The sequence below is a fragment of the Eschscholzia californica genome, unplaced genomic scaffold (genome assembly GCF_041429995.1).
Source record: "Eschscholzia californica isolate CP2 unplaced genomic scaffold, dmEscCali1.0.p SCAF_4, whole genome shotgun sequence".
Taxonomy (NCBI): Eukaryota; Viridiplantae; Streptophyta; class Magnoliopsida; order Ranunculales; family Papaveraceae; genus Eschscholzia; species Eschscholzia californica.
In genome coordinates this window covers 23,509,954-23,534,182 of record NW_028238461.1, presented here as the reverse complement: position 1 = coordinate 23,534,182, position 24,229 = coordinate 23,509,954, and the positions used below count along the sequence as shown (strand labels likewise).

Sequence of the window (24,229 nt, the reverse complement as noted above, 5' to 3'; positions counted from 1 at the left end):
ATTGGAGGGAGATTCCTCTACGATCGCTGGATTTCTATGCGATGGACTTCAATCTGTCTCGTGGCGCCTAAGTTCAGAAGTAGAGATTATACGTGAACGACTAAGATCAAAACAGGTGGAGATCATCTACTGACCGCGTATTTGCAATAGTGAGGCACATAATTTGGCGCAATTTGCTCTAGCCCCTCAAGACTAATCGTTTCTGATTTAGTCCTTTCAGTTAACTGTCGTTACTTTGTCTTTGGTTTTGTTTATTTCTACTTCTTGTATCAAAGACAACTGTTTGATCTTGTACGAAAGTTTATACTTACTAAAAAAAACTAGCCACAATCAATAATCCTAACTTTCTCCCTAAAATTTATCTCTATCAAATTCGGTTGAAACTACCTCACCCAAAACTACCCACACCCACGTAATTATCTTCACTTACCCACGACCAAAAACAATATCTCTCCCAAAACTACCTATCGTGTATGTAAATACTCAAGCATATTTTTCTTCTTTATTCTCTCCACTCTTCACACAACTCTCTCTCCCCCTAAACTAATTATCGTGTTGCATTCATGGGTTCTTTATGTTGTATTTATATTTTTTGTTTTTATTCCTAATGGTGTTCTTTAATCAACTACTGTTATGCTAGATCTATTTTAACTTGTTAATCTTTAATCAATTTACACCGGCGTTAGCCAAAAGAGATCTACCGCGTCCGTAGGATGCGGTGGACACTTAATGTGTGCGTAGAAATATACATATATATATATATATATATATATATATATATATATATATATATATATATTGAATTGCACATGATTGTGACAGACAATTTAGAGATCCGGTGTCGAACTTCAATTACTGTTCCTATTAAACCGAGAATGCATCTAAGATGTTGTTTGTTTTTTGTACGTCTGAATCTGAATTTGTTGAATCGGAATTGGCTGAATCTGAATTTATTGATTTTGAATTGACTTAATTGTTTTACAAGTTGGATGTTTGTTTTCTTAATCTGAATTAGTAGGTCTGAATTTATATTTTAACATACATACCCCTATATGATATTTTTAAACCTATTTCTCATTCTCTTCTCTTGGGAATAAAAGAAAAAAAACCTAAGCTCTTCATTCTCACTCTCTTCTCCTTCTCTCTACATATTGTATCTCTTTCTCCCAATCTCTATCTCTCGCTCGGAAAAATCAGGCGAAGATCCGGCAAGGGTTGAATCTTTATCCTCTCTTACAGTACCGGTCCCGACTTTTGGGGGTCCTAGGCGAACGTAACGACGGGATCCCTACACTTAAAGTTTAAAACAATATAAAAGTTGACATGTTATATTGGAGTTTGAAGAAAAATTAGATTAGAGAAGAAACTAAATTATGAGAATGTGTCTAAATTGATTTTTTTTTCTTTGATTAAGTTTAAATGTTATGACTTGTCTCTTAAATTTCATATTAATTAGGTTGTTTTTAGTAGGAAAAAATTATCAAAAATATAATGCAAGTCGTGGGAGTCGAACCCATGACCTTAGGTTTAGGAAAAAACCACTCCACCAACTCTACTACCCAAACAAAAGTGATGTAAATGTACATAAAATAACACATATAATAATACCATCTATGTAACATAAATGGGGGGCCCTCTAAATTTGGAGGCCCTAGGCGTCCGCTTGGGTCGCCTAGGCCCAGGGCCGGCCCTGCTCTCTTAGTCCCTATGTTTCTCTCTCGGAGAACATTTTTCTCTCTCAGTCCCTCTCTCTCTCTCAGCGAAGGTCTCTCAGTCCCTCATTCGCGGGAGTTAAATAAGGAAAGAATTTTATGGACTCCTAGTGGCTTATTTTCTATGCAAATACTACACCAAAATTGAGCTATTAAAGTTTCAAAATTAGATTATAAAAATGAACATGCTAGATAACAGATTAAAAGCTTTAACAAAAAAAAAAAAAAAAAAAAAAAAAAAAAAGATAACAGATTAAAAGCAATGATGAAGCATGAATATCTGTTTGGGACTCCATCCATCGTGCCAAGTGACGTGTTGTTGTTGTGATGTCAATGGTTTAGCTTTTCTAGTATAATAAAAGTTGTATTTGATCTTTGAGGTAAGAAAGATGAAAGATCCTTGGATTGGGTGCCAGTGTCCCACAACCCACACACCTTTTACTGCACAACATCGAAACTATAGTTTCTCCGTTCAATGAGTTGACCCTATAATAGGGGGCTCCATTAAATACCACCACGTCTGACTGGTTCGAAGGAAGGTGGTAATTGGTGACCCTGCACACACACACATATATATATATATATATACATAAAAGCATGGGGAAGGTTAATTTTTTTTTTTTAGAACATCTCCAACGCTAACACGGAAGAAAAATTCAACTAATGATCTAATTTATCTAAGTATGAATTGAAATTCTCTTTTCTAGGTAGCACTATTGAGACCCCCAATTCAAAATACTTCCGTAATGCAACATTTAAAAAACTCAACACTTACTTTAGATTTACTCTTATTTTTTATTTTAACATATTAAATGATGATGTGGCCAATTGGGTTTTCTTTTTTGTAAGAAATCCTTCTTCAAGAACTTGATTTTATTTCAATCAAACTTTCTTCTATTACAGATTGTCTATATTTATACAATTAGAAAAGAAGAAAGTAAAACAGAAAAAACTGTTATGAAACAGAAAAATTAGTTAGTAAACTGACTTTAACTAATTTTTGTTGTTACAGGTTGACTGGAGTGCCCAACTCATCTCAACTCATAGTTGTGCTGGTCTTTAGTTGTTTCTGTTGGGCTTGACTTTATTCATGTGCTTGACGGAGAAGAGTATCTCTTTGACTGGTCATACTTAATCAGAAATGACCTACGTATAAAAGGCAAAGTTGTGCCCTAGTTCCTTATTGTAGTCTTACTCAAAACCCTAGTTTCACACTTTTGAGTATCACAACATTTATTGTTGTCACATCATATTGAGATTCAAGTTGATTGTTGCATTGGACAGTGTTTTTTTTGGTAAAAATTCAAGTAATCCTATGTATCAATTTGAGTTTTTTCAAATTGACTGTTGCGTTTAGTGATGATATCATTTTCCAATCATAAAGGCTTTGACGGAGAAAATTGTAATCTAAATATAAATTATTTCGAAGTAGTATTATTCCATGACTTCCAACCACAAAGACAAGTAGTGATGATATTTTATTTTAAACGAATAGGTGTAGTTGAACATCGTAGTTGGTAGAAGCTTTAAAGTTTAGACTTAAACACAATAATTATATTGTAACACAATTATATGCAAGTATACATAAAATATATGAATATACCTACTTCAGATTACGACCAAGTACACAATCAAGGTTAAAATAGGAGGTATCTACTCATATTATTATGACTATGTCGAGAATCAAGATTCATTGGCGGGAGATGGTTGTTGTTTAGCTTTATATAAAACATTATTAATCGTAGTTTAAGAGAATATTATATAGTTTCATTTATGTAATTATTGTAAGATTGGATCATTATAAGTATAAGTCCAATTTAATGGAATTGAGCACTTCTTTCCAAGCCTTTCTTGAAGCTTAAAAGTTCTAAGTTGTGTAAGAAATATAGTTGACAAGCCATGGAGGAAGCAGGACTTTTGCAAAGCAAGGAGCTCTATCAGGTATTTTTTTCTTTCTCTTTTCTTCGTTTGATAGAGGTCCATAATCGACACAACCATCTATCGTGTTATTGAAAACCCACAATTTCATTAGGCAAATAACCATTGTTGGCATGGAATATCTTATGTAAGCTTAAGCGTAAGTGGGCTGTTAAGTTTATGATTATCCAAATCAAAACTAATTTAAAATGAGTGGAGATGACCTAGACATTATATTCTTGGTTATTAGAATATCCATTTCAAAAGTGAGACTATTCTCACTTGGACTTCAGATTAGAACGACAAAGGAATGCATCAGTAGATGCTAACATTGACCAGGTTGTTATAGCAAGTGCCACAACTAATCGTGTAATACCCCACGTCCCCACCGTACCAATATTTACTATGGTAGTGTCACAAGCTATTTCTACTGTATTCGTTGGGTTATATGACGCAATATGAAAGTCTAGTTCTCTTTACTCATAAAATTTGCTTGTTTTCTTTTACTAATTCTATGTTTGAATTATAATTACAGTATCTCTTGAAAACCAGTGTATACCCAACAGAACAAGAGTTTGTGAAAGAGCTAAGAGAAGCTACTGCAAAACACCCTGAGTAATTTTTTCTCACCACATTATGACATAAACCTAATAGAAAAGTACTAGCCCTAAGTCCCTAACCATGTTTCTTTTATATTTTTCTTACCTTCTCATCTTTACAGGGCTTGTATGGGTACTGGACCAGATGCAGGACAATTGATGACATTGTTGTTGAAGCTAATCAATGCGAAGAAGACGATCGAAATCGGTGTTTTCACAGGATACTCTCTACTCCTCACCGCTCTTTCATTGCCTAAAGACGGCAAGGTTCACTTCTTCCTCTGTGATCTGCATCATTTTGTTCGTTTCATGTCTCATCGTCCGTCAAGAAATTTGTGCTAGTAAGATATCTACAAACTTTATAGTTCCTAACTCTCCCGATAAATTTTTTCACAATGATGCAGATTACAGCGATCGATATAAATGGAGAAGCATATGAAACGGTTGGGGCGCCCATTGTTCGAAAAGCTGGTGTTGAACACAAAATTGACTTCATTGTATCTCCTGCTCATCCTGTTCTAGACAAACTCCTAGAAAATGTATGTTTTGACTACCACTTCCTCTTAAAAACAACTTCAATGAAGGGCACAATTGTCATTTTAGATTATTGCATACGACCGAAATCTTGCTCAAGCAAATTTAGATTTTGGATTTGAATTCGAAAAAAATCAAATAACACATCCCTAAGTCATAGTGTGTTATAATACATCTATCTATAATACTCATAGCACAAATACTTGGGCAGTGTTGAGAAACTTAATTTGTTTACGCCAACAACCCTTGGTTGGAGTGGTAAGAGGTATAATCTTCCACCTTAGAGGTCAAGGGTTCGAGGCACACGTTGAACAATTCAAAAAAGACTTAATTCGTTTACTATTTGAATTCTTTTGCAGACTGAAAACGAAGGGAGTTTCGATTTTGCTTACGTGGATGCAGATAAAGATAACTACATAAATTATCATGAGAAGCTATTGAAACTGGTTAGGGTTGGGGGGGTCATTCTCTATGATAACACACTATGTGGAGGAACAGTTGCCATAGAAGATAAGTCTACTATTACAGAACCATACTACATATATAATACGCCTTTTGCTATTGAGTTGAACAAGTTCTTGGCAACTGATACTCGTATTCAAATAGCCCATATTCCTGTAAGTGATGGTTCAACTATTTGCATTCGTCTCCATTAATGGAAAGAAAAGAAAAAACCTCTTCTTCAATTGTTTCCTTTAAGTTAATTGTTTGTGGCGGTTATTTAAGTTATTTACTTGTTCCTGTGTATCAATGTATCTATGTATCAACCTCTGTTTATAAATTTATGTAGTTGTTGAAGGTGATGTTTGCTATACTATGCCTTTCTAGTAATGTAATTAGGTCTTAAAATTGAAAAGACTTGTTTCAAGATTTGAACTACCTGTTAGAGCATCTCCCATTCAACCCTCAATCTTTAAAACTTTTGAGTGTCACCTCCTTCCTTCTCATTCATCTTCTTCTTCATCTCTGATTCACTTTCTTCTTGCTTCTTCCTTCTCATTCATCGATTCACCTGTAGCCGGTAGCATCAATCCATAACCGATAACTTCGTAAGGAAGAAAACCAATTTGTACACTTTTAGGGTTATATTTTTTGATAGTTAGAGTTTAAGCTCGATCGAACCAGACCGATAGTCGAACTTTGGTTCGACATGGTCAGGCCGAACTTAATTCGTGCTTCTATTTTAAGCTTTCAGGAGTGAACCCGGTGAACTCGTGTAGACGAAGCTACTCAAATTCATCTTAACGCGACCGAATTCAACTCTAGTAACTAGTTGAGTTTAGGGGTCGAATTTGGTATGCCCACTTCAAAAGTCAAATTTGTATTCACCAATTTGGCTCGAGGGCACCAAATTTAACTCCAATGCCAAAGATTGGGTACTGGAGTTGAATTTGGGTATGCTCGAACCGACTTTCTCATGCATTCTGACCAAATTTCCCAAATTAAAAAATCTTTTTGTTAAGTTTGTGGCCATCCAACTTATAACCAATCGGCAATGAGTGGACACGACCTATACATTATATTCCTGTTTGCTAGTTACCAACTTCTCTCATGTGAGACTATTCTCACACGCCCCCTCACGTGTGGCGTGATTAGCCTAACACGTGTTTTTTTTTCGTCGGGTGGCGTGGAGCACGTGTGGCTTTTAAGCCTGTCACGTGTGGGCCTAGCTCTTATACTATGTTAAGTTTGTGGTCATCCAACTCATAACCAATTTGGCAATGAGTGAAGAGGATTGATAGTTACTAACTTCTCCCATGTGAGACTATTCTCACACTTTCTACCTTAGATTTGAGCTTTATCAAACACCCAACAAAATAAATTACAAGAGACAACCATACTTATTATCTCCAAAATAACCAACTGACCTATTTAAATATACAAAAAATGAGCGTTTGGTCCAAAATTTTGGGGGGAAATTGGCGTTTTGTCCCTTCTCAGCCAAATATGCATTTCCAGTCCAAAGAGGGAAGACAGCTCACACTTTTCTGTGACAGCTCACACTTTTTTGTGACAGATTTTTAAAAATCCCTCTATTACCCTTCCTCTTACTTCCTGACGCCTTTGTCAGCTGATGGAGAGGGAGCAATTAATACCATTTAATGAGGGATGGAGATTTGACGTTAATTGTTCCAAAAATCTCTCTAAACTCTGGCAATCACACCTAAATATCTCCAAATCTCCTTATTTTCTGCTTATTTCTCTCTCTAAATCCTTCTCAAAACAGTTTCATCTCTCTCTATTTCATTCAAAGTTTAAATTTTCAGCCAAATTTTCAGCTAAAATTTGAAAGCCCGCCCATAAGTTAGAAAGATTGAGTCTGAGAAGCTTATTTATACCGAGATTTTGGTCATTATCTTTCCAACCTCTGCTCTTCCTCTGACTTTGTTTTCTTCTTTCAGGTGAAACTTTCTTATTTGTTATTCCTTTGTCTTCAATGCTTCTGATTTTTTTCTTCAATGCTATCCTAAATATTTCAGCCGAAACCATGAGACCATTATCTTCTTTGTCTTCAATGTTATCCTAAATATGTCACCTGAATATTTCTGACTTTCTTAACTAATCTTTAATGCTCTCCTAAACCATTACCTTCAAGGTTTCACCCTGAATGTTTCTGGTTTTTTTCAAACTTTCTTATATTCCAGGTTTATTTGTTGGCGTTACATAATGGATGGCCTTGAAGAAATAACCAACCTGTCAAACACAGTTTCATTCACGTATGGAAGTAAATTGATATTGTTATGTAAAAACTGAATCCTTGTTGATAACAAGATTCGTATTCTCATTTTCTTTTCTGTTTTCCTTTCAGTCAAATGCTTTTGAATGTTGGATCAACCGGTCCTCTCTGGTGAATGGATGTTTATGTTACTTTCTTTAATACTTCTCTTTTGCTTTTACATCGATTACTTGAATGAATGTTTACTTGAACTACTCAGGGTGGAGCGCGACTTTTTTTGTTCTACCCCTCCTCCTGTAGCTGTAGCATACGCTAGATATGCTCAACAGGAACGACAGCGGTAGTCTACTTTAATACTCCTCATATTTCATAATAATTCATAGTAAACTCATTGATTTCCATTGTACAATCTGGTTTCCTATAAAGTAGTAATTACCCTATTTAGATAAATGCGTAAATTGTCTTATTTACAGTTAACTCTTTGATTTTCAGTAAACCAACTGGTTTTTAGTAAACAAGATGATTTTCTGTCAACTACATAGTTCTCTAATCATATACCTGCGTAAGCTGTGTTTGTTTTAGTAAAGTCGATGTTTCCCGTAAAACTAGTCTGTTTCGAGTAAACTACCTGGTTTCTAGTAAACTTGATAGTTTCTATTCATATTATTTCCCATTAGATTAGAACTTATCCACTTTTCACTGGACATCTAATGGTTTTTTACAATAAACTCAGTTTCCTGTAAAATAAGAATTACCCTATTCATATATGTTCGTAGTCTTGTTTACAATAAACTCATTGGTTTCCGGTGCACTAACAGGTTTCTGGAAACCAGAAAGTTTTTATGTGAACTAGATTTTCTGGCTATTGACAATTGTTATGTTTCATGCAGTTTCCCACAAGATTTTATATCTCCCTCTTCAACAACTCATGCTGAGGCATCTACTGCGCTCGTTAGGAGTGAACCTCTACGATCAGATAGTTGGCCAGAAATTTTTACATCCATTGGGCAGGAATTTCCCGGAGGTGCTCCTGCGTTTCGACAAGCTCTTAGTCGATATTCCATAAAACATGGATACAATTATAAATTTCTTAAGAATGATCTATCCCGGATAACTTGTATATGCAAAACCCCCAGCTGTGGTTGGACCATTCATGCTGTTGCTCCTCTAAAGTCCCGTTCCATGTTTGTTCTTAAAGCTTTCAACCCTGTCCATACGTGTGATGATTTTGTATTGTCTACTCGTAAGCCTAGGCTGTCTACAGAAGCTGTCAGCCAGTTAATAGCTGATGACATCCGAGAGAATCCTACAAAGAGTACGAAAGACATTATAACATCATTTAAAAAGGATTATGGTATAGCTCTTAGCTACTACTATTCATATAAAGCTCGGAATGCTGCTATTTCTTTAACATATGGTGAAGAAGAGGATTCATATGCGAAGCTCCAGTGGTATGTGGATGCACTATCTCGATCTAACCCAAATAGTCATATTGATCTTCAAGTCGATCCAGTTTCTCGTCGTTTTGTTAGAATTTTTATTGCTCTTGGAGCGAGTATCGAAGGCTACAAGCACTGCCGACCGTTAATATTTGTTGATGGTACCTTTGCCAAAACCAAATACAATGGATGCATACTTGCAACGGTAGCAAAGAATGGAAACGATGGTACGTACGGCCTAGTATAGTTTTCGGAAAACTACCTGATTTTCTGACCACTACCCAGTTTTTTGAAAACTTTCTGGTAAGAAAATAAAATAAATGTTTGTTGCCTACACTGATTCATTACTGATTCATTGCAGGATTGTTTGTTGTTGCCTACGCTGTTGTTGATGTAGAGAACGATCCAAACTGGACATGGTTTTTCTGCAATTTGGGACGAGTTGTCGCTAGTAGTCCAGAGTTGACGTTTATGTCTGATCGGCACCATGGTATTATAAATGCAGTTTCCAACATATTCCCAGAGGCCCACCATTCATATTGTGTATGGCATTTACGCAACAATATGAATTTACGTGTCAAAAATGGTGCCAAGAAGTCCGACTACTTCCAGTCACTAATATTTAAAGCTGCTCGGGCGCTAACTGTTCCAGACTTTCAAAAGTACACTACTGAACTTGTTGTCATGGGCGGCATTGGAGTGCAGTCATTTTTGTACTCTGTCAATCCTAAAAACTGGGCCGATGTATATTTTCCAGGTAATAGGTATGGTTTGATTTGTTCTTCTCTATCGGAGTCTTTCAATTCTTGGATAAAGGACGAGAGAGTTCTTCCCATTTCGGTCATGCTCGATATGTTGCGGGTAAAAATAATGAACATGATGAACGATCGAAGGATTGAATCGGCCTCCTGGAACTCATTCCTATGCCCAAAAGTCAATGAGACAATGAAGTCCAGATTTAATGTTGCTTGCAGTTGGAAATGTCTTCAGTCTTCTGAATTCAAATATGAAGTTATGTCGAACCCCAGCCACTTCGTTGATCTTGCTAATCTGACTCACTCATGTCGTAAGTGGCAAGTTCAAGGTATTCCATGTGAACATGCTATCTTGTGTATTAAAGTGCATGGAGGTGATTCCTCAAAGTTTTTTGATCTTGCTGTCACAACGGATGCTTATTGTAAAACCTACAGTCTTTCAATCAACCCTGTCCCTACTTTTGATGCACCAAAGTCTTTCGATAAAGCCAACATGATACTTCCTCCCTTAACCAAGAAGCGTCCCGGGAGACCGCGAACTGTTAGGATTGAAAGTGCCGGGAACTTTCGGAAAAGACAGAGGGTATGTGGTCGATGTAAACAACTTTGTTATCACAACAGTGCTTCGTGCAACCAACCTATTTAGTGGTTGTAAATGTTCTTCATTTGAGCTGGGGAAGAGTGTGCACCGGACATTCTACAATTTTGAATAGCTTCTACAGTGTTGAAGTTTTTCAGATTATGAAGAGAGTCTGTGTTTTTGTTAACATTCTGCTGTTCTTTTTTTGTGTAACTTATGTGCCACATAAGTTAGTAAATTTAGTAATGTGTTGGACATTGAACTGTTTCCTGGAATTTTGTAAATGTACTGTCTCTATGTCTCTAGGTTTCCTTCATTGTTTCTAGTGAATCTGGTAAATGTACTAAAGTGAAGCTTGTAAATGTACTGTCTCACCTTCTTCATCATCCGTATCTTCTTCTCCACTTTCGGAATCTTCCTCCTTACTCACTTTACCTTTTTTCTTATCTTCCTTTCCTGCAATTTTCTTTACTTCCTTTCCTGCAACTTCTTTACCTTTTCCCTTATCTTCCTTTCCTTCAACTTCTTTACCTTTTGCTTTCTCCTTACCTTTTCCTGCAACTTCTTTACCTTCTTCCTTACCTTTTCCTTCAACTTCCTTACCTTTTCCTGCAACTTCTTTACCTTTTCCCTTATCTTCCTTTACTTTCTCCTCTTTTTCCTTTTCCTTTACTTCCTTTACTTCTTTTCTCTCTTTACCCTTTTCCTCTACTTTCTCCTCTTTCTCCTGAGCGTCCTGTTATTGTTCTGGTGCATTCTCTGTATTCATTTCCATTACAGGCACTAAAATGCCATCCGCAGATCGAACATAAGTGGCTACTGGAATCATTCCCTCTGCCAGAAGATCTGAATAACCTTTGAATGCATCGTCCCTCTCTTCAATAGCTTCTGCCAGTTCTGCCTGAAGTTCCTCATTTTCTTTCCTAAGCTTTTCATTCTCTTTCTCCAGTTGGTCATTTCTTAGCTTAAGTTGGTCAATCTCAAGAATCAAGTCACTTACGTTGGACTTGGTCTCTATTGTTTGCACCAACTTGGTTTCTTCTTCGTTGAGGGGGAAAACAAAATCTTCAGTTACCTGAAAGAAAATGAAAAACATTTCAGTAATAACCATAGCAGTAAACCAATAAATTTCCAGTAAACCAATAAATTTCCAGTAAACCAAACAGTTTCCAGTACATAAGTTAGTTTACATTCAACCCACAAGTTTAGTGGTATGTAAATGTTATTTTATACCTGTTCAGATGTCAGGCTGGCCAGTTTCTCGTCAAACGTATCCGTTATTTTCACAAGAGACCACCTTACAATCCTTGGGATTTCATCTTTATACCTCTCCTCTCTTTCATAGCATAGAGTATGCTCACAGAACCATACCTTTAAATAAGACAAACACATTTGTAAATTCAATAAGGCACTTCAATTCTAATATATAATTGAAATGAACTTAAACATACTCACAGGCAGGAGTAGTAGGCAGCCTGAAGCTTTAATCGGGTCGTTCGGGTGCTTGTTCATGTAGTTTATCATGAATTGGTGCACCACCACTGGCCAATTATAACTCTGAATTGTTTCCATCGATTCCAGGTACAGCAGAATATGTGGTGGAATCGAGTACCCGGTTGTTGAAGGAAACAAAACATTGGCAGCAATGAATATGATTATCAACCTGATGGCATCCAACTCATCCTCTTCATCAACCGCCATCCTCAGTGCATTAGCCATCATAATGCATGTTACTTTTGGAGGCACCTCTCCAAAGTACTTTACACAGAAATCTTGTTGTGGTTTCTTCAGTGCTTTGGTGGACGAGAAAAGCTCTGTCACCTCCCCTCTCAATGGCATGCCCAGAATCAAAGAAACATCCTGAGGCTTCAGCTCTAACATTTTGCCAGCTAGGTTGAAGGTTTTTGTGGAAGAGGAATACAAGCAGAGTAGTTCAAATATCGCCTTGTTTGGTCTGCTTGTGCTGTCTAGGCCAATCCTGTCATTTAGAAACGCGTTCACCAAGTTGTTGAAGGGAGACTCTGCAAGCAACTCCTTCTGCCTGCTTGTCAATTTTGGATATGTTACTTTCAACTGGGTCCATGTGTTTTTAAGAGAAATCTTGTACACCTTGGACAACTTGGTTACCAATTTTTCGGGTCTATTTTTTGGCTCACTTGGAGAGCCAACCCAGGCCCTTGCAGAGTCACCTTCAGGTACATCTTGTTGTGTCTTCTTTTTTGGCCTTCCTTCAGGTTTTACATTTGCCATTTTTCTCTTTCCTTTTGTTTGTGGCACCACTGTTAAGGTATCATCTTGTGAGACCTGAAAAAATTACAAACCATTGTCATTAGAAAGAATTGAATTTCGGGCAATCATCTGTGTGTTTCATAAATAAAACTTAACTATGGTAACCATTCAGTGTACAGGAAATCAACTGGTTTACTGCAACTATTTTGTTGTACTAGTACGTAGTAAAATTTTTTGCGAATTCCTCTATGTAAAATATACAGCTTTATAAAAAAGAAAACTACAAACCACTCACATAAGAAAGAGTTGAATTTTTTGAAAAATTTATCTGTTTCTTAGATAGTTACGTAAGAAAGAGTTGAATTTTTTTGAAACTATCCAGTGTACAAGAAATCAACTGGTTTACTGGAACTATTTGGTTGTACCAGTACACAACTTTATGAAACAGATCAATCTACAGGAAACATTATTATGTACTCGGAATAAGTTTATGAAACAGAAAATTGTTAAAGTTTTCAGTTACATACCTTTTTTCTAGGGCTCATTCTTCTACTTACTTGTTCTTCAATAACTGTCTTCGATCTGCTAGACCGAGGTTCATCAATGGATACTTTCTTACTTGATTGTTTTGATGAAGTAGGCTTTACCATCTGTCCAAAACAAAGTAATATCACACAGTAACGAAATCTCTTAGTTGTTCATGATATAGAGATAGATAGAGAGAGAGAGAGAACATTAGGGCTTTTTTGAATGATAAATTACCAGAGAAAATAACAATAATGTATGTTCATGATATAGAGTGAGAGAGACAGAGAGAGAGAGAGAGAAAAACTACCTTTGAAATGAAATCAGGTGAAAGAGGGCTGAACTTGAATCGAGTGAAAGAGGGCTGAGACGAGAGAGAGAAAACCGTTCCTTCTTAGCTTCTGTTTATGAACTGAAATCAGGTGAAAGAGGTCTGATTTTAGAGGGATTTTATGGCTTCTAGTTCTTTAATGGCTGGTGGTGGAGAAGTTAATAGAAGAAGAGGGATTTTGAGAGAGGGAACGGTTTCTGAGTGATGGAGAAGTTAATAGAAGAAGAGTGAACGTTTTGCTGGAGTAAAGGCGTGGGAGAGAGAGAGAGTGATGGAGATGGGACGCCTCCACCTGCAACTGTCACATCGGGCCGAATTTTTCAGTTTTTTTCGCGTTTCCCGGGCAATTTGAGTGGCAACTATCGTAAATATTGAGTGGTACGAATCGTAATTTTTGAGTGGCACGAATTGTAATTTGTTAATAAAGTAAGGGTATTTGGTTTCTCCAAATTCAAATCTGACACAGAGGACCTCTTTTACATTTTTTCCCAACTTTGGACCGGGCCCTTATTTTGGGCTTAACTTTGGGCCTTTCATCCATTCCCTCTTAAATATATAGGACACGCCAAGAAACAAATTCGTGCAAATATTTTTTTCAGTCGGTTGACTTGACCATAAACACTATTTCCTAAAATACAATAAGCAACTTCTTAGAAATGTAAAATATTTTCATTAGAAACGAAAATAACATTGCCATTCATACGGAGAAACAAACTAGACCCTTACAAGTGGACGAAGAGGAGAAACAACTAGCTCGTTGTAAGCCGTTGAATCTTATTAACCCATGTCTGCGATGTCATTTATTCCAACAGGAAAGAAATTGAAAACCCCGAACAAAATAACTCACAATCAAGATAGGCGCATACATATAGTGACCCCATCTCCAACAGGAAGCTGCGAAATTTGAATTCTTGAATCAGCTGCTAAGCACTTGTTCAGATCAACCATTACACTTCTTAAATGTTTCATATGGTCATCAAGTAATGAATCATCTTTCCAAGCAACTGTTCCTGACCAAAGGGTATTATCGTAAAGAATAACACCGCCCACTCGAACCAATTTCATTAGCCTTTCATGGTAATACTTGTAGTTAGGCTTATCCGCATCAACAAATGCATAATCAAACGAACCTTCATTGCTAGGCTGCAATTTTGGACACAAAAACACAAAAAAGTTAAGCTAATCCAACATTATATGTAAATCAAGTACTATGTCTAGCAACAAAATTGAGTCCGATTTTCAAATGTCGGTTCCACCCCTCTGTTTTGAAGTCTCCGAGAACAAAATATTTATTTAGCCAGCACGTTACATAGTGAAGCCCACACCTAATACAGAAACATTACGTTGTACTTAAGCTCGTCTATATAAGACATATAGTTGTAATTAGCTTAGATCTTTATTTTGCATGCCCAAGGAGTTTAGGCCCAAGTTTGCCAAACAAGTGTTTTGAAACATGTCGTAGTGTCTTGACGTGTGCCCTTCACGCATACAGGGTCATAGACGTTGAGCCATTCCAGGCGAGTGTGATAGAGAAAACCCTCTGGAACACCACTGCTTATTTGGAAACAGGTTGTGCAGTTTCCATTTGACCAATAAGCAAGTCATTGTGGCCCGTTTTTTTAGTAGCCACACCCCTTTGAAAACGACTACCCCAACCCTAAGTTAAATACAGACATGACATATCTAGACTTCACTTGTTAGTGTGCTAAGCTAGTTGAGACGTAACGTTATGTAGGTGATGAAGTTTTGAGATGTTTGTGTATATAAAAATATAAATATACAAATTATACTTACATCTTCAAGTAGCTTGTCAAGAACAGGGAGGGCAATTGACTCGATGAACTCCACTTTATGTTCTACCCCGGCTTTCTTGATGAACGGCAATCCTACCTCAAACATTTCTCGACTTGGGTCGATAGCTACAATCTGTGTGTTTTATTTTTATCATCTAAATGATTAGAACTACAATATGCAAAAAGAAAACTTATAAAGAGATAGGGGGTGTCATGTGAAAACCTTGCCATCCTTTGGAAGGTTAAGAGCTGTGACGAGAAGGGAGTATCCTGTGAAAACTCCAATTTCAATTGTCTTCTTTGCATTGACAAGTTTTAGAAGTATGGCCATTAATGGTCCTTCATCTGCTGCACAAAGCATATAACTCCTGCCAGGGCCGAGAGAGAAGTATTTGTGTTCAAATGGCATTTAATATAAATATTAATACTAAGTTACTAGTTTTTTTTTCTATGGTCTCAATCTGGTTTATCGGTGAGTGATCTGTGAGAATAGTCTCAGAGTTGGAATGGTGACTCCAACAACCAAAAATATAATGTTTAGGTCCTCTACACTCATTGTCAATTGGTTATGAGTTGGACGACCACAAACTTAATATGGTATCACAAAGCTAAAGAAAAAAAACGTCTTAAGCTCAAAGAATGCCACAATCAGAGATTCAGATAAAATTTTATTCCTGACATTTGACTCGAGTGAATATAGATCTCACATAAGAGAAATCTAAAGTTAAAAAAGAACATCACAATGCATTTGATTGCTCATGTGGTGGGATTATATTATGGGAAATTTTGTCAAAAAGAACACCCCCATGGATGTGGCAAGTCTCTTTTTCAAAGTTTCACGGAATCCTGACAATTAAAACATAATTTGACAAAAAGAGAACGGTCTAGATTCAGTCAAAATTTGAAAAGAATCTTCCCATGTCATTTCGCCAAAAATTTTATCAAATTTTTTTTTTGTGAACCTAGCATCTCCCTTATATTAATGACATGAGTTAACATTTTCAAATTCAGCTTTTTATAAATTAAAAGTGTCTCATGGCAGGGTTGGAAGTAGAGTGTAAGAATAAATAAGTCGCAAATAGATCAGATTTCAAATCTTAGTGTTTTAGAAAAAAATGGCAATTCAATTCACGCTTTGATTAAAACTCGAAGTTAAAACTCGAAGTGACTGTAGCATTTTATAGTATATACCTGGGATGGGATAAAGTAGCATGTCTTAGCTCCTTTAGAACCTCTTGCTCATTTGGGTACACACTGGTTTCCAATATATACTAAAAAAATTTAAAAAAAAAAATCATTAAAACCCATAATTTATAGAATCATCTAAAAAAAAAAAAAGTAAAACAAGAATCAATCAACCTGGCAGAGTTCTTGGCTCTGCAATAATCCCATTTCACTTTTTGTCATATCTGAAACAGAAAGTTTCTTTGTTTCTCCTTCCATTATCTTCTCCACTATCATTAAATCCCAAAAAAAAAATATGAGATTTCTTTGAAACAAATGAAAGAGAAGAATCATGCATGGCAAGATCTGACAAAACCCATTTAAACCAAAATGAGCTAGCTGCTCAAAATCACATAATCAAGCACAGAGCTGGTTCAAGACATACCTTCAAGTATTCTTCTTCTTCACTTTCTTTGATCTGTTTTGATTTTGGGAAGGTGAGATGATCAACCCACTTAACTTATATGAGTGAGTGTTATAGAGAGAGAGAGAGAGAGAGAGAGACAAGTTGTCTGAATTTATATTGAAGGCAGAAAAAGTAATAATAGACCAACTGTCAATTTTCATGGTAGGTGTTACACTGTCGGTCACTACCCTTCAAAAGAAGGTGTTAATAGATGATAGATAGGGGAAAGGACATAAGAATCCTCAAAGAAAACTTGAGGGGAAATCTGTCCACAAATTACTATTCTAATGGGGGAGTTCTATAGGTGCCCCACCTTTCTGGTATGTACACCCCGTTTCCACACAAACCTTGCTTGCATAGGGGCGCCAATAGTACTTATACGGGGGCGCAGATAGAACTTCTCTTCTATTTTTTTTTTGTTGAAAGAACTTCTTCTTTCTACTTGTTAGTCAAAATGAAAAACACATAAATAATTAGTCCAAAAGTTCTAGTTGGGCTGGTAAGTTATGTCGAGGTTCCTTCAACAAAAAAAAAAAGTTATGTCGAGGTTTGCAACAAAAAATAAATAAATTATGGTGAGGTGGTTAATCACGTGTAGAATGTCATATTCCGCGGCTAAAAACTAAAATACATCATAACACTGATGTGTTAATGTTACGCAAACGTAAGTCTATGTCAAATGACTCAACACTTCTTCAATAACGTAGCAATCATATTTGTATTTGATACAACGATAATCGTTTGTACAATGGCATTTATGTACAGACGTTCGATTTGATAAAACAAAAAATAAAAGACATCAATTACATTTTTATTAATGATAAACCAACCGTGTGAAATGTATAACAATGTTATGCATGTGACATTATGTGATATACAAATGAAAAATTTAGTACACAACAAAATTTATGTTGGAATTAATGGGGTTTATGCATCAAAGTTGACAACTTTTAGGGACGCAAAACTAAAGTAAGATACTTTGAGGGTTTGACCCTACTTTTTATTAACCCTTATTTTCGTATCTTTTACTAGACCACAAATCTAGGTTATCCAATTTCATTAGAAAAAAATGTGGGTGACATTCAATAGTAGCACAATTTTTGTCGATGGGTTAATAAAGTAAAAATCTTGTTTGGGAGGTTTCTATTCTTTTCAATATAAAGAGAGACATGACTTCTTTCAACAAAAAAAGAAGAAAAAAAAAAGAGAGAGACATGACTTCAAAAGAACCCGAACACATTTGATGTCGTGAAGGCTAAGGAATTAATGATGGGGGTAATTTCTATATAGATCAAAATAATATAAGTATAAGAACGTAACGCCAATAAGTGTTAATTTCATTTTGACCCTCAATTTGTGACCAACTCACTATTTTAGTCTCCGTAGGTGTTCGGGAGTTTGATTTGGTCCCCATGAGCACTTTTCGGGTAGTGAACACATCAACAAGTCAAAATTCTTATTTTTCTATACCCAGTCTACCCCTCTGATAAAATCGTCTTTTAATCTCGAGTTCTCAAATCAAACCGTCTAATTATTACCTCTATTCCTTCCCATCCCGAGACACTTCTTCATCATCAGTCTAAACTTATTTTTTCAATTTTTATGCTCATCTTCTTCTATTAAGCTTTTCTTTCTTCTATCAAGCGACGCCACTGCTTCTTCTTCTAAAACCGGGGTAACGTTTTTTAGCCGAAGTTGGTTCAATCAAGGCAACTACTTCTTCTGTTCAGTTTTTTTTTTCTTGTACGTTCAACCGGCCAACTCATGTTCACTGTTTATAGGGTTTTTTGTTGTGTATTGGAGAAGTTTGCGTCTATCTTGAGGGTTTCTGTGAGTTTAAAATGCCAAATTTTGTCAACATTATCATTCATTTTGATGGCTAGTGGAAGGACAAATCTAGATATGCTTGTCGTGAGTCCATCCGATTACATAAGTGGATTGATATTCATGATTACAGACATTCAAGTTGCTCTTTCAAAGAAATTGACATTGCTTCGTCTGATGGATATAATCAGTGAAAAAATTAGGCTAGAAGAAAGTGTTATTATCGACCTCTGGTCGCTTGTGAGAATCAGGTTGGTGTATCCGAGACAGAACTACTTCAGATTATGGATGATACAATCCTAACACCTTGTTTGAAGTTGGGACTACCAAAATATCTGTCATATATATGTTTTTGCATAGACTAGCCTGAAAACCCTCCACCAGAAAGAGAACTCGGGAAAATATCAAAGGCCATGACGAGGCAAAATTGTCGGTGGACTGGAAAGCTAGTGATGTATCCTAAACAGGTTGTCGTGAAGAGATTAACCTATAGGAGAGATGGTGAAGTGATCAATCTTCTTGATACGGATGAACCACATGCAGAAGGGTTGCAATAGAAACAGATGTGGTGGTGTTGGATCCAATTGATGTCCAGATTGAGTCTGAAAGAGAACCAGATGTGGTTAGAGATGATCAAACTTCATGATACTTAACTTACACTCCCATTATACTTAGGCACCATCACCACCACCTCCGGATTCGCCATTGCAGTCGGCGGGTAAAGCTGGATCAAATTCTTCAAGCAACCATTGCACAATTTCTCCATAGACGACCAACTCAACATTTTCTTGAGATTCACCAACAAATTGATGCCACATTCCTAGGTAAATTCAAGAAGTCTTATCTTTACTAACAGCTGTTTTTGTACAATTCTCTCTTTTCAGAAGGAGACGTAGAAAAAGAAAGTCAAAGTTAATTAATTTGTAGAGAGAGAAAGAATGAAAATGTAGGAAATAATGGGAAATGTGTTAGAGAGTCAATTCCACTCGGTCACAACCGAGTGGGTCGGTCTCCACTAAGCCCTAATTCTATTAGGATTATTAGTCCTAGTTCTATTAGGATTACACTAGATAAAGATAGAGTTTAGTTTTTCGATTTTACAAGACTCCTAAGTTGTAAACCTATAAATATGTATCTCTATAGACAATGTAATCATCAAGTTGTAAGTGTTAATAAACAAGGTATTTACCTATCTCTCTCTCACTATCAACTCTCTATCATCTTCATCTCTCGGTTCACTCAAGCCTCACCATCATCATCTCTCTCGGTCATAACCGAGAGACGCCATCATCAACTCTCGGTCATACCCGAGAGCCTCAAGCAGTCAAGCTCGGTCATAGCCGAGAGCTTGTCGTCATCTTCCTCCTCGGGTTTCAACCGAGAGCTTACTCAATCACTTCATCTCTCTCGGTTTCCACCCGAGTGCTTCCTCCATACATTGGCTTCATCCGAGCTATCACACATAGGTATTTATCGTTTCACATGGTATAAGAGCCTTCAATTTTTTTTTCTCTTGAATCATGACTACTCCCGAAGTCTCCGAAACTTCTCAAATTCATGCAATCACTAATAGTGGACCGTTTTAAGTTCATCACTCGGATTCTCCCACTACTATTATCATCACACCGCTTTTAACCGGTGATAACTATTCCTCATGGTCACGAGGAATGTCAAAAGCCTTACGAGCTAAAGGCAAACTCGGTTTTGTTGATGGAAGTATCGATAAACCTACCGATCCTATCGAACTAGAACAATGGGGACGATGTAACGACCTTGTTTCTAGTTGGCTTATTAATTCGGTTGATCCACCTCTTCGATCATCAATATTATATGATGAGACGGCCTATGATATATGGCATAATCTCTATGACCGTTTTCATCAACGGAATGCTCCAAAGATTTTCCAACTCAAGAGAGCAATTTCTTGTCTTAAACAAGACAATTTCGATGTTTCCACATACTTTACCAAACTCAAGGCTCTTCAAGATGAACTCAACTCTTTGCTACTTACCGAGCCTTGTACATGTGGTCATGGTCGCTCCTTGGTTGAACGAACAAATCAAGATAGAGCTATGGAGTTTCTCCAAGGTCTTAATGATCGATTCTCCTCAATTCGGAGTCAAATTTTGTTGATTGAACCATTCCCTTCTATTCTTCGAATTCATTCTCTTATTAAACAAGAAGAGGTTCAACAAAACATTGTTTCTCCTATGAATATAGATAACAATGCTGCTGCCCTAGCCGTTGGTTCCAATGAATACAATCAAAATCGGTCTTATGGTTCCGATAAACAAAGACCCAAACGACAACAACTGTTTTGTGATCATTGTAAACTCCATGGACATGATATTTCCACATGCTATAAACTCCATGGTTATCCACCAAACTACGGTCAACGTGGAAGACCACGTTCTCGGCAAGATTCGGCCACCAACTCGGTCACACATCAAAACGATGTGGGGGTGCCTACAGCAACATCTCTCACCCCGGAACAATATCAATCGGTTTTGGCATTGTTAGATCAACACAAACAGCCCACAACCTCTATCCGTCTCAACAAAGATCCACTCGTTAATCTCACCGGTAAGTATACTTCTTCTTCTTACCCTCCTTGGGTTATTGATTCCGGTGCCGCTAAACATATATGTTCGGTTTTATCCCGTTTTTCTTCCTATTCTCTTGCTCCTCCGGATTTATTTGTTAGATTACCCGATGGATCAAGAGTTAAAGTACACCATATTGGTTCGGTCTATTTTTCCAATAGATTTTATTTACAAGATGTGCTTCATATTCCATCTTTTCAATTTAATCTCATATCTATATCTCAAATTTCTAAATCTCTTCGTTGTACCGTCTTATTTGACAATGACTTATGTCTTTTTCAGGACCGAACAACGAAGATGGAGATTGGGCATGGTAGTCTTCATGACGACCTTTACTTCCTTCGCACGGAGCGTCAAATTTTTTCCGTTTCCAATTTAGTCCAAGATAAATCTAGTCATGAGTCTTTTTCTTTATGGCATTGCCGTTTAGGCCATCCATCTTTTTCTCGTTTTCAATTTTTTAATTCAAGACTTCCATGTATGAATTTTAAATTTTTATCAAATAAAGTGCCGTGCGATATTTGTCCACTTTCTAAGCAATGTCGATTGCCTTTTCCTACTAGCACTACTTCTTCCACTCATATATTTGAGTTAGTTCATGCCGATATATGGGGTCCTTTTCCGGTTCCCTCCACCTCCGGGTGTCGTTATTTTTTGACCCTTGCTGACGATTTTTCTCGTTGTACTTGGATATTCCTTCTAAATTCTAAATCGGATTCTACCATTCAAATTAGGAATTTTTCTAATTATGTTCACACACAATTTAATTGTGTGATAAAAACGATTAGATCGGACAATGGTTCCGAGTTCATAAATCATTCTCTCCAAAGTTGGTTTCTTGAAAAAGGGATCATCCACCAACGAAGTTGTACTTATACCCCTCAACAAAACGGTGTTGTAGAGCGAAAACATCGCCATATTCTTGAAGTCGCTAGATCTTTACGACTTCAAGCTCACCTCCCTCTTTCGTTTTGGGGAGAATGCGTTCTAACCGCCGTCTATCTCATTAATAAATTACCCACACCAATCCTTGATGGGAAATCCCCTCATGAAATCCTCATGGGTGCTCCTCCGAATCTTTCACACTTACGTGTATTCGGATGCCTTTGCTATGCCCGTATCCCTTTGGTCAAAACCAAGATGGACGCCCGGTCCTCCGCCGGCATTTTTCTTGGCTACCCAAGTGGACAAAAGGGTTACCGTATCTACGACATCTCTACTCAACGTATTTACATCTCACGAGACGTTACATTCTTCGAAAGCCGCTTTCCAATGGCTTCTCCACCTCCGGCACAAGCTCCTCTCGCCGACCCGTCTCCATCCCTCTCTATTGATGATGACGGAACCTTTGATTTTCCGGTGAATACCGAGCCTCCTCCCGATTCTCCATCCGACAGCAGCAGGTTCACCGAAGAACCCACTGTCCCTGTCGTCCCGGTTTTGGATTCTGTTTCAGGGGTGCCTCCAGACACCCCTGCTCACACACCTTCGGGGGTGCCGACAGAATACCCTACTTCCCCTTCGGGGGTGCCGACAGATATTACTAACATGCTCCCTGGTTCAGGGGTGCCGACAGATTATTCTGACACACACCCCGCTTCAGAGGTGCCGACAGAAACCCCTGTCACCACTCCAGGTTCGGTCTCTTCTCTTCCACCGCCCGCGACCGGTGTTCCCACTTCCGGCGCTCCCGTCGTTGACTCCGGCAGACCGGTTCGGTCTCGCCAACCTCCTAGTCATCTCAAAGACTATGTTTGCTCCAACACAACTACCGTCAAATACCCACTTGAAAACTATTTTTCTATAAATTCCTTTTCAACTTCTCATCAAAAATTTCTTTCCTCGGTCTTGTCCTCGACCGAACCCACTTCCTTCACCCAAGCAATGAAATCTTCTCATTGGAAGGAGGCCATGGCTAAGGAAATTTCGGCCTTGGAAGAAAACAAAACATGGACTCTCACTAACTTACCACCCGGCAAGAAGCCTATTGGTTGTAAGTGGGTGTATAAAATAAAGTTCAAGCCCGATGGCTCCATAGAACGCTATAAAGCTCGCTTAGTGGCTAAAGGCTATACTCAAATAGAGGGGTTGGACTACAATGATACTTTTGCTCCGGTTGCTAAACTAGTAACCGTTCGAGTTCTTCTCTCTCTCGCCGCCATTAAAGGCTGGTCTCTCCATCAGTTGGACGTTAACAATGCTTTCCTTCAAGGCGACCTCCATGAGGAGGTTTACATGAAACTTCCCCCCGGATTTTCATCTAAGGGGGAGTCTAAAGTATGCCGCCTTCATAAATCTCTTTATGGTCTAAAACAGGCATCCCGTCAGTGGTTTTCCAAATTTTCCTCCGTTCTAATTGAACGTGGTTTCTCTCAATCTAAGAGTGATTATTCGCTTTTTACCTTTCGTTCCTCCTCCACTCAGATTTATGTTCTAGTCTATGTGGATGACATCATTATCACAGGAAATAATGATCATGCTATTTCCAAGTTAAAATCATTCCTAAATAATGCTTTCTCACTAAAGGATTTAGGACGTCTCCAGTACTTTCTTGGTATTGAAGTTTCTCGTTCGTCACAAGGCATATTTTTATGTCAAAGGAAATATGCACTTGATATTTTAAAAGATTCTGGACTGACCGCTGCACGTCCCTCTGAGTTCCCTATGGAACAGAAACTTCGACTTAGTCCCTCTGACGGTACACCTTTGACGGATCCGTCGGTTTACCGTCGCCTAATTGGCCGGCTTCTCTACTTAACGGTTACACGGCCAGATATCGCTTTTGCTGTGAATAACCTGAGTCAATTCATGCAAACACCCAGTCAAGTACACCTAGACGCCGCCCATCGCGTACTACGATACTAGAAAGGCACCCTTGATAAAGGAGTATTTTTATCCGCAAACAGCTCTCTCCATATTACAGGTTACTGTGATTCAGATTGGGCTGGTTGTCCTTCGACCCGTAGATCAACTACAGGATATTTTACAATGTTGGGATCTAGTCCACTTTCATGGAAATCAAAGAAGCAACCCACCGTTGCCAAGTCTTCGGCAGAAGCAGAATATCGAGCTTTAGCCATC

At 37.6% G+C, this 24,229-nt stretch overlaps 3 protein-coding genes across 3 annotated transcripts; 2 read left to right on the top strand and 1 right to left on the bottom strand.

The window, feature by feature from the left end:
• The first annotated feature begins 3,323 nt into the window (after positions 1 to 3,323).
• Positions 3,324 to 5,560, top strand: LOC147543751 (putative caffeoyl-CoA O-methyltransferase At4g26220). Its single transcript, XM_086633525.1, has 5 exons — positions 3,324 to 3,653; positions 4,165 to 4,244; positions 4,351 to 4,495; positions 4,633 to 4,767; positions 5,122 to 5,560. The coding sequence occupies exons 1-5, from the start codon at positions 3,612 to 3,614 to the stop codon at positions 5,416 to 5,418; spliced, it is 699 nt and encodes a 232-aa protein (XP_086489651.1). The 5' UTR covers positions 3,324 to 3,611; the 3' UTR covers positions 5,419 to 5,560.
• Positions 5,561 to 8,149: 2,589 nt separating this feature from the next.
• Positions 8,150 to 10,279, top strand: LOC147543750 (protein FAR-RED IMPAIRED RESPONSE 1-like). Its single transcript, XM_086635502.1, has 3 exons — positions 8,150 to 8,178; positions 8,330 to 9,105; positions 9,240 to 10,279. Exons 1-3 carry the CDS (start codon positions 8,150 to 8,152, stop codon positions 10,277 to 10,279), a joined length of 1,845 nt encoding a protein of 614 aa, XP_086491628.1.
• A 3,666-nt stretch (positions 10,280 to 13,945) lies between these two features.
• On the bottom strand, positions 13,946 to 16,900 carry LOC147543749 (putative caffeoyl-CoA O-methyltransferase At4g26220). The gene is made up of 6 exons (XM_086637742.1): positions 16,701 to 16,900; positions 16,451 to 16,545; positions 16,283 to 16,362; positions 15,315 to 15,459; positions 15,093 to 15,224; positions 13,946 to 14,441 (listed from the first exon to the last, which is right to left on the bottom strand). Exons 2-6 carry the CDS (start codon positions 16,532 to 16,534, stop codon positions 14,148 to 14,150), a joined length of 735 nt encoding a protein of 244 aa, XP_086493868.1. The 5' UTR covers positions 16,535 to 16,545; positions 16,701 to 16,900; the 3' UTR covers positions 13,946 to 14,147.
• Positions 16,901 to 24,229: the final 7,329 nt, after the last annotated feature.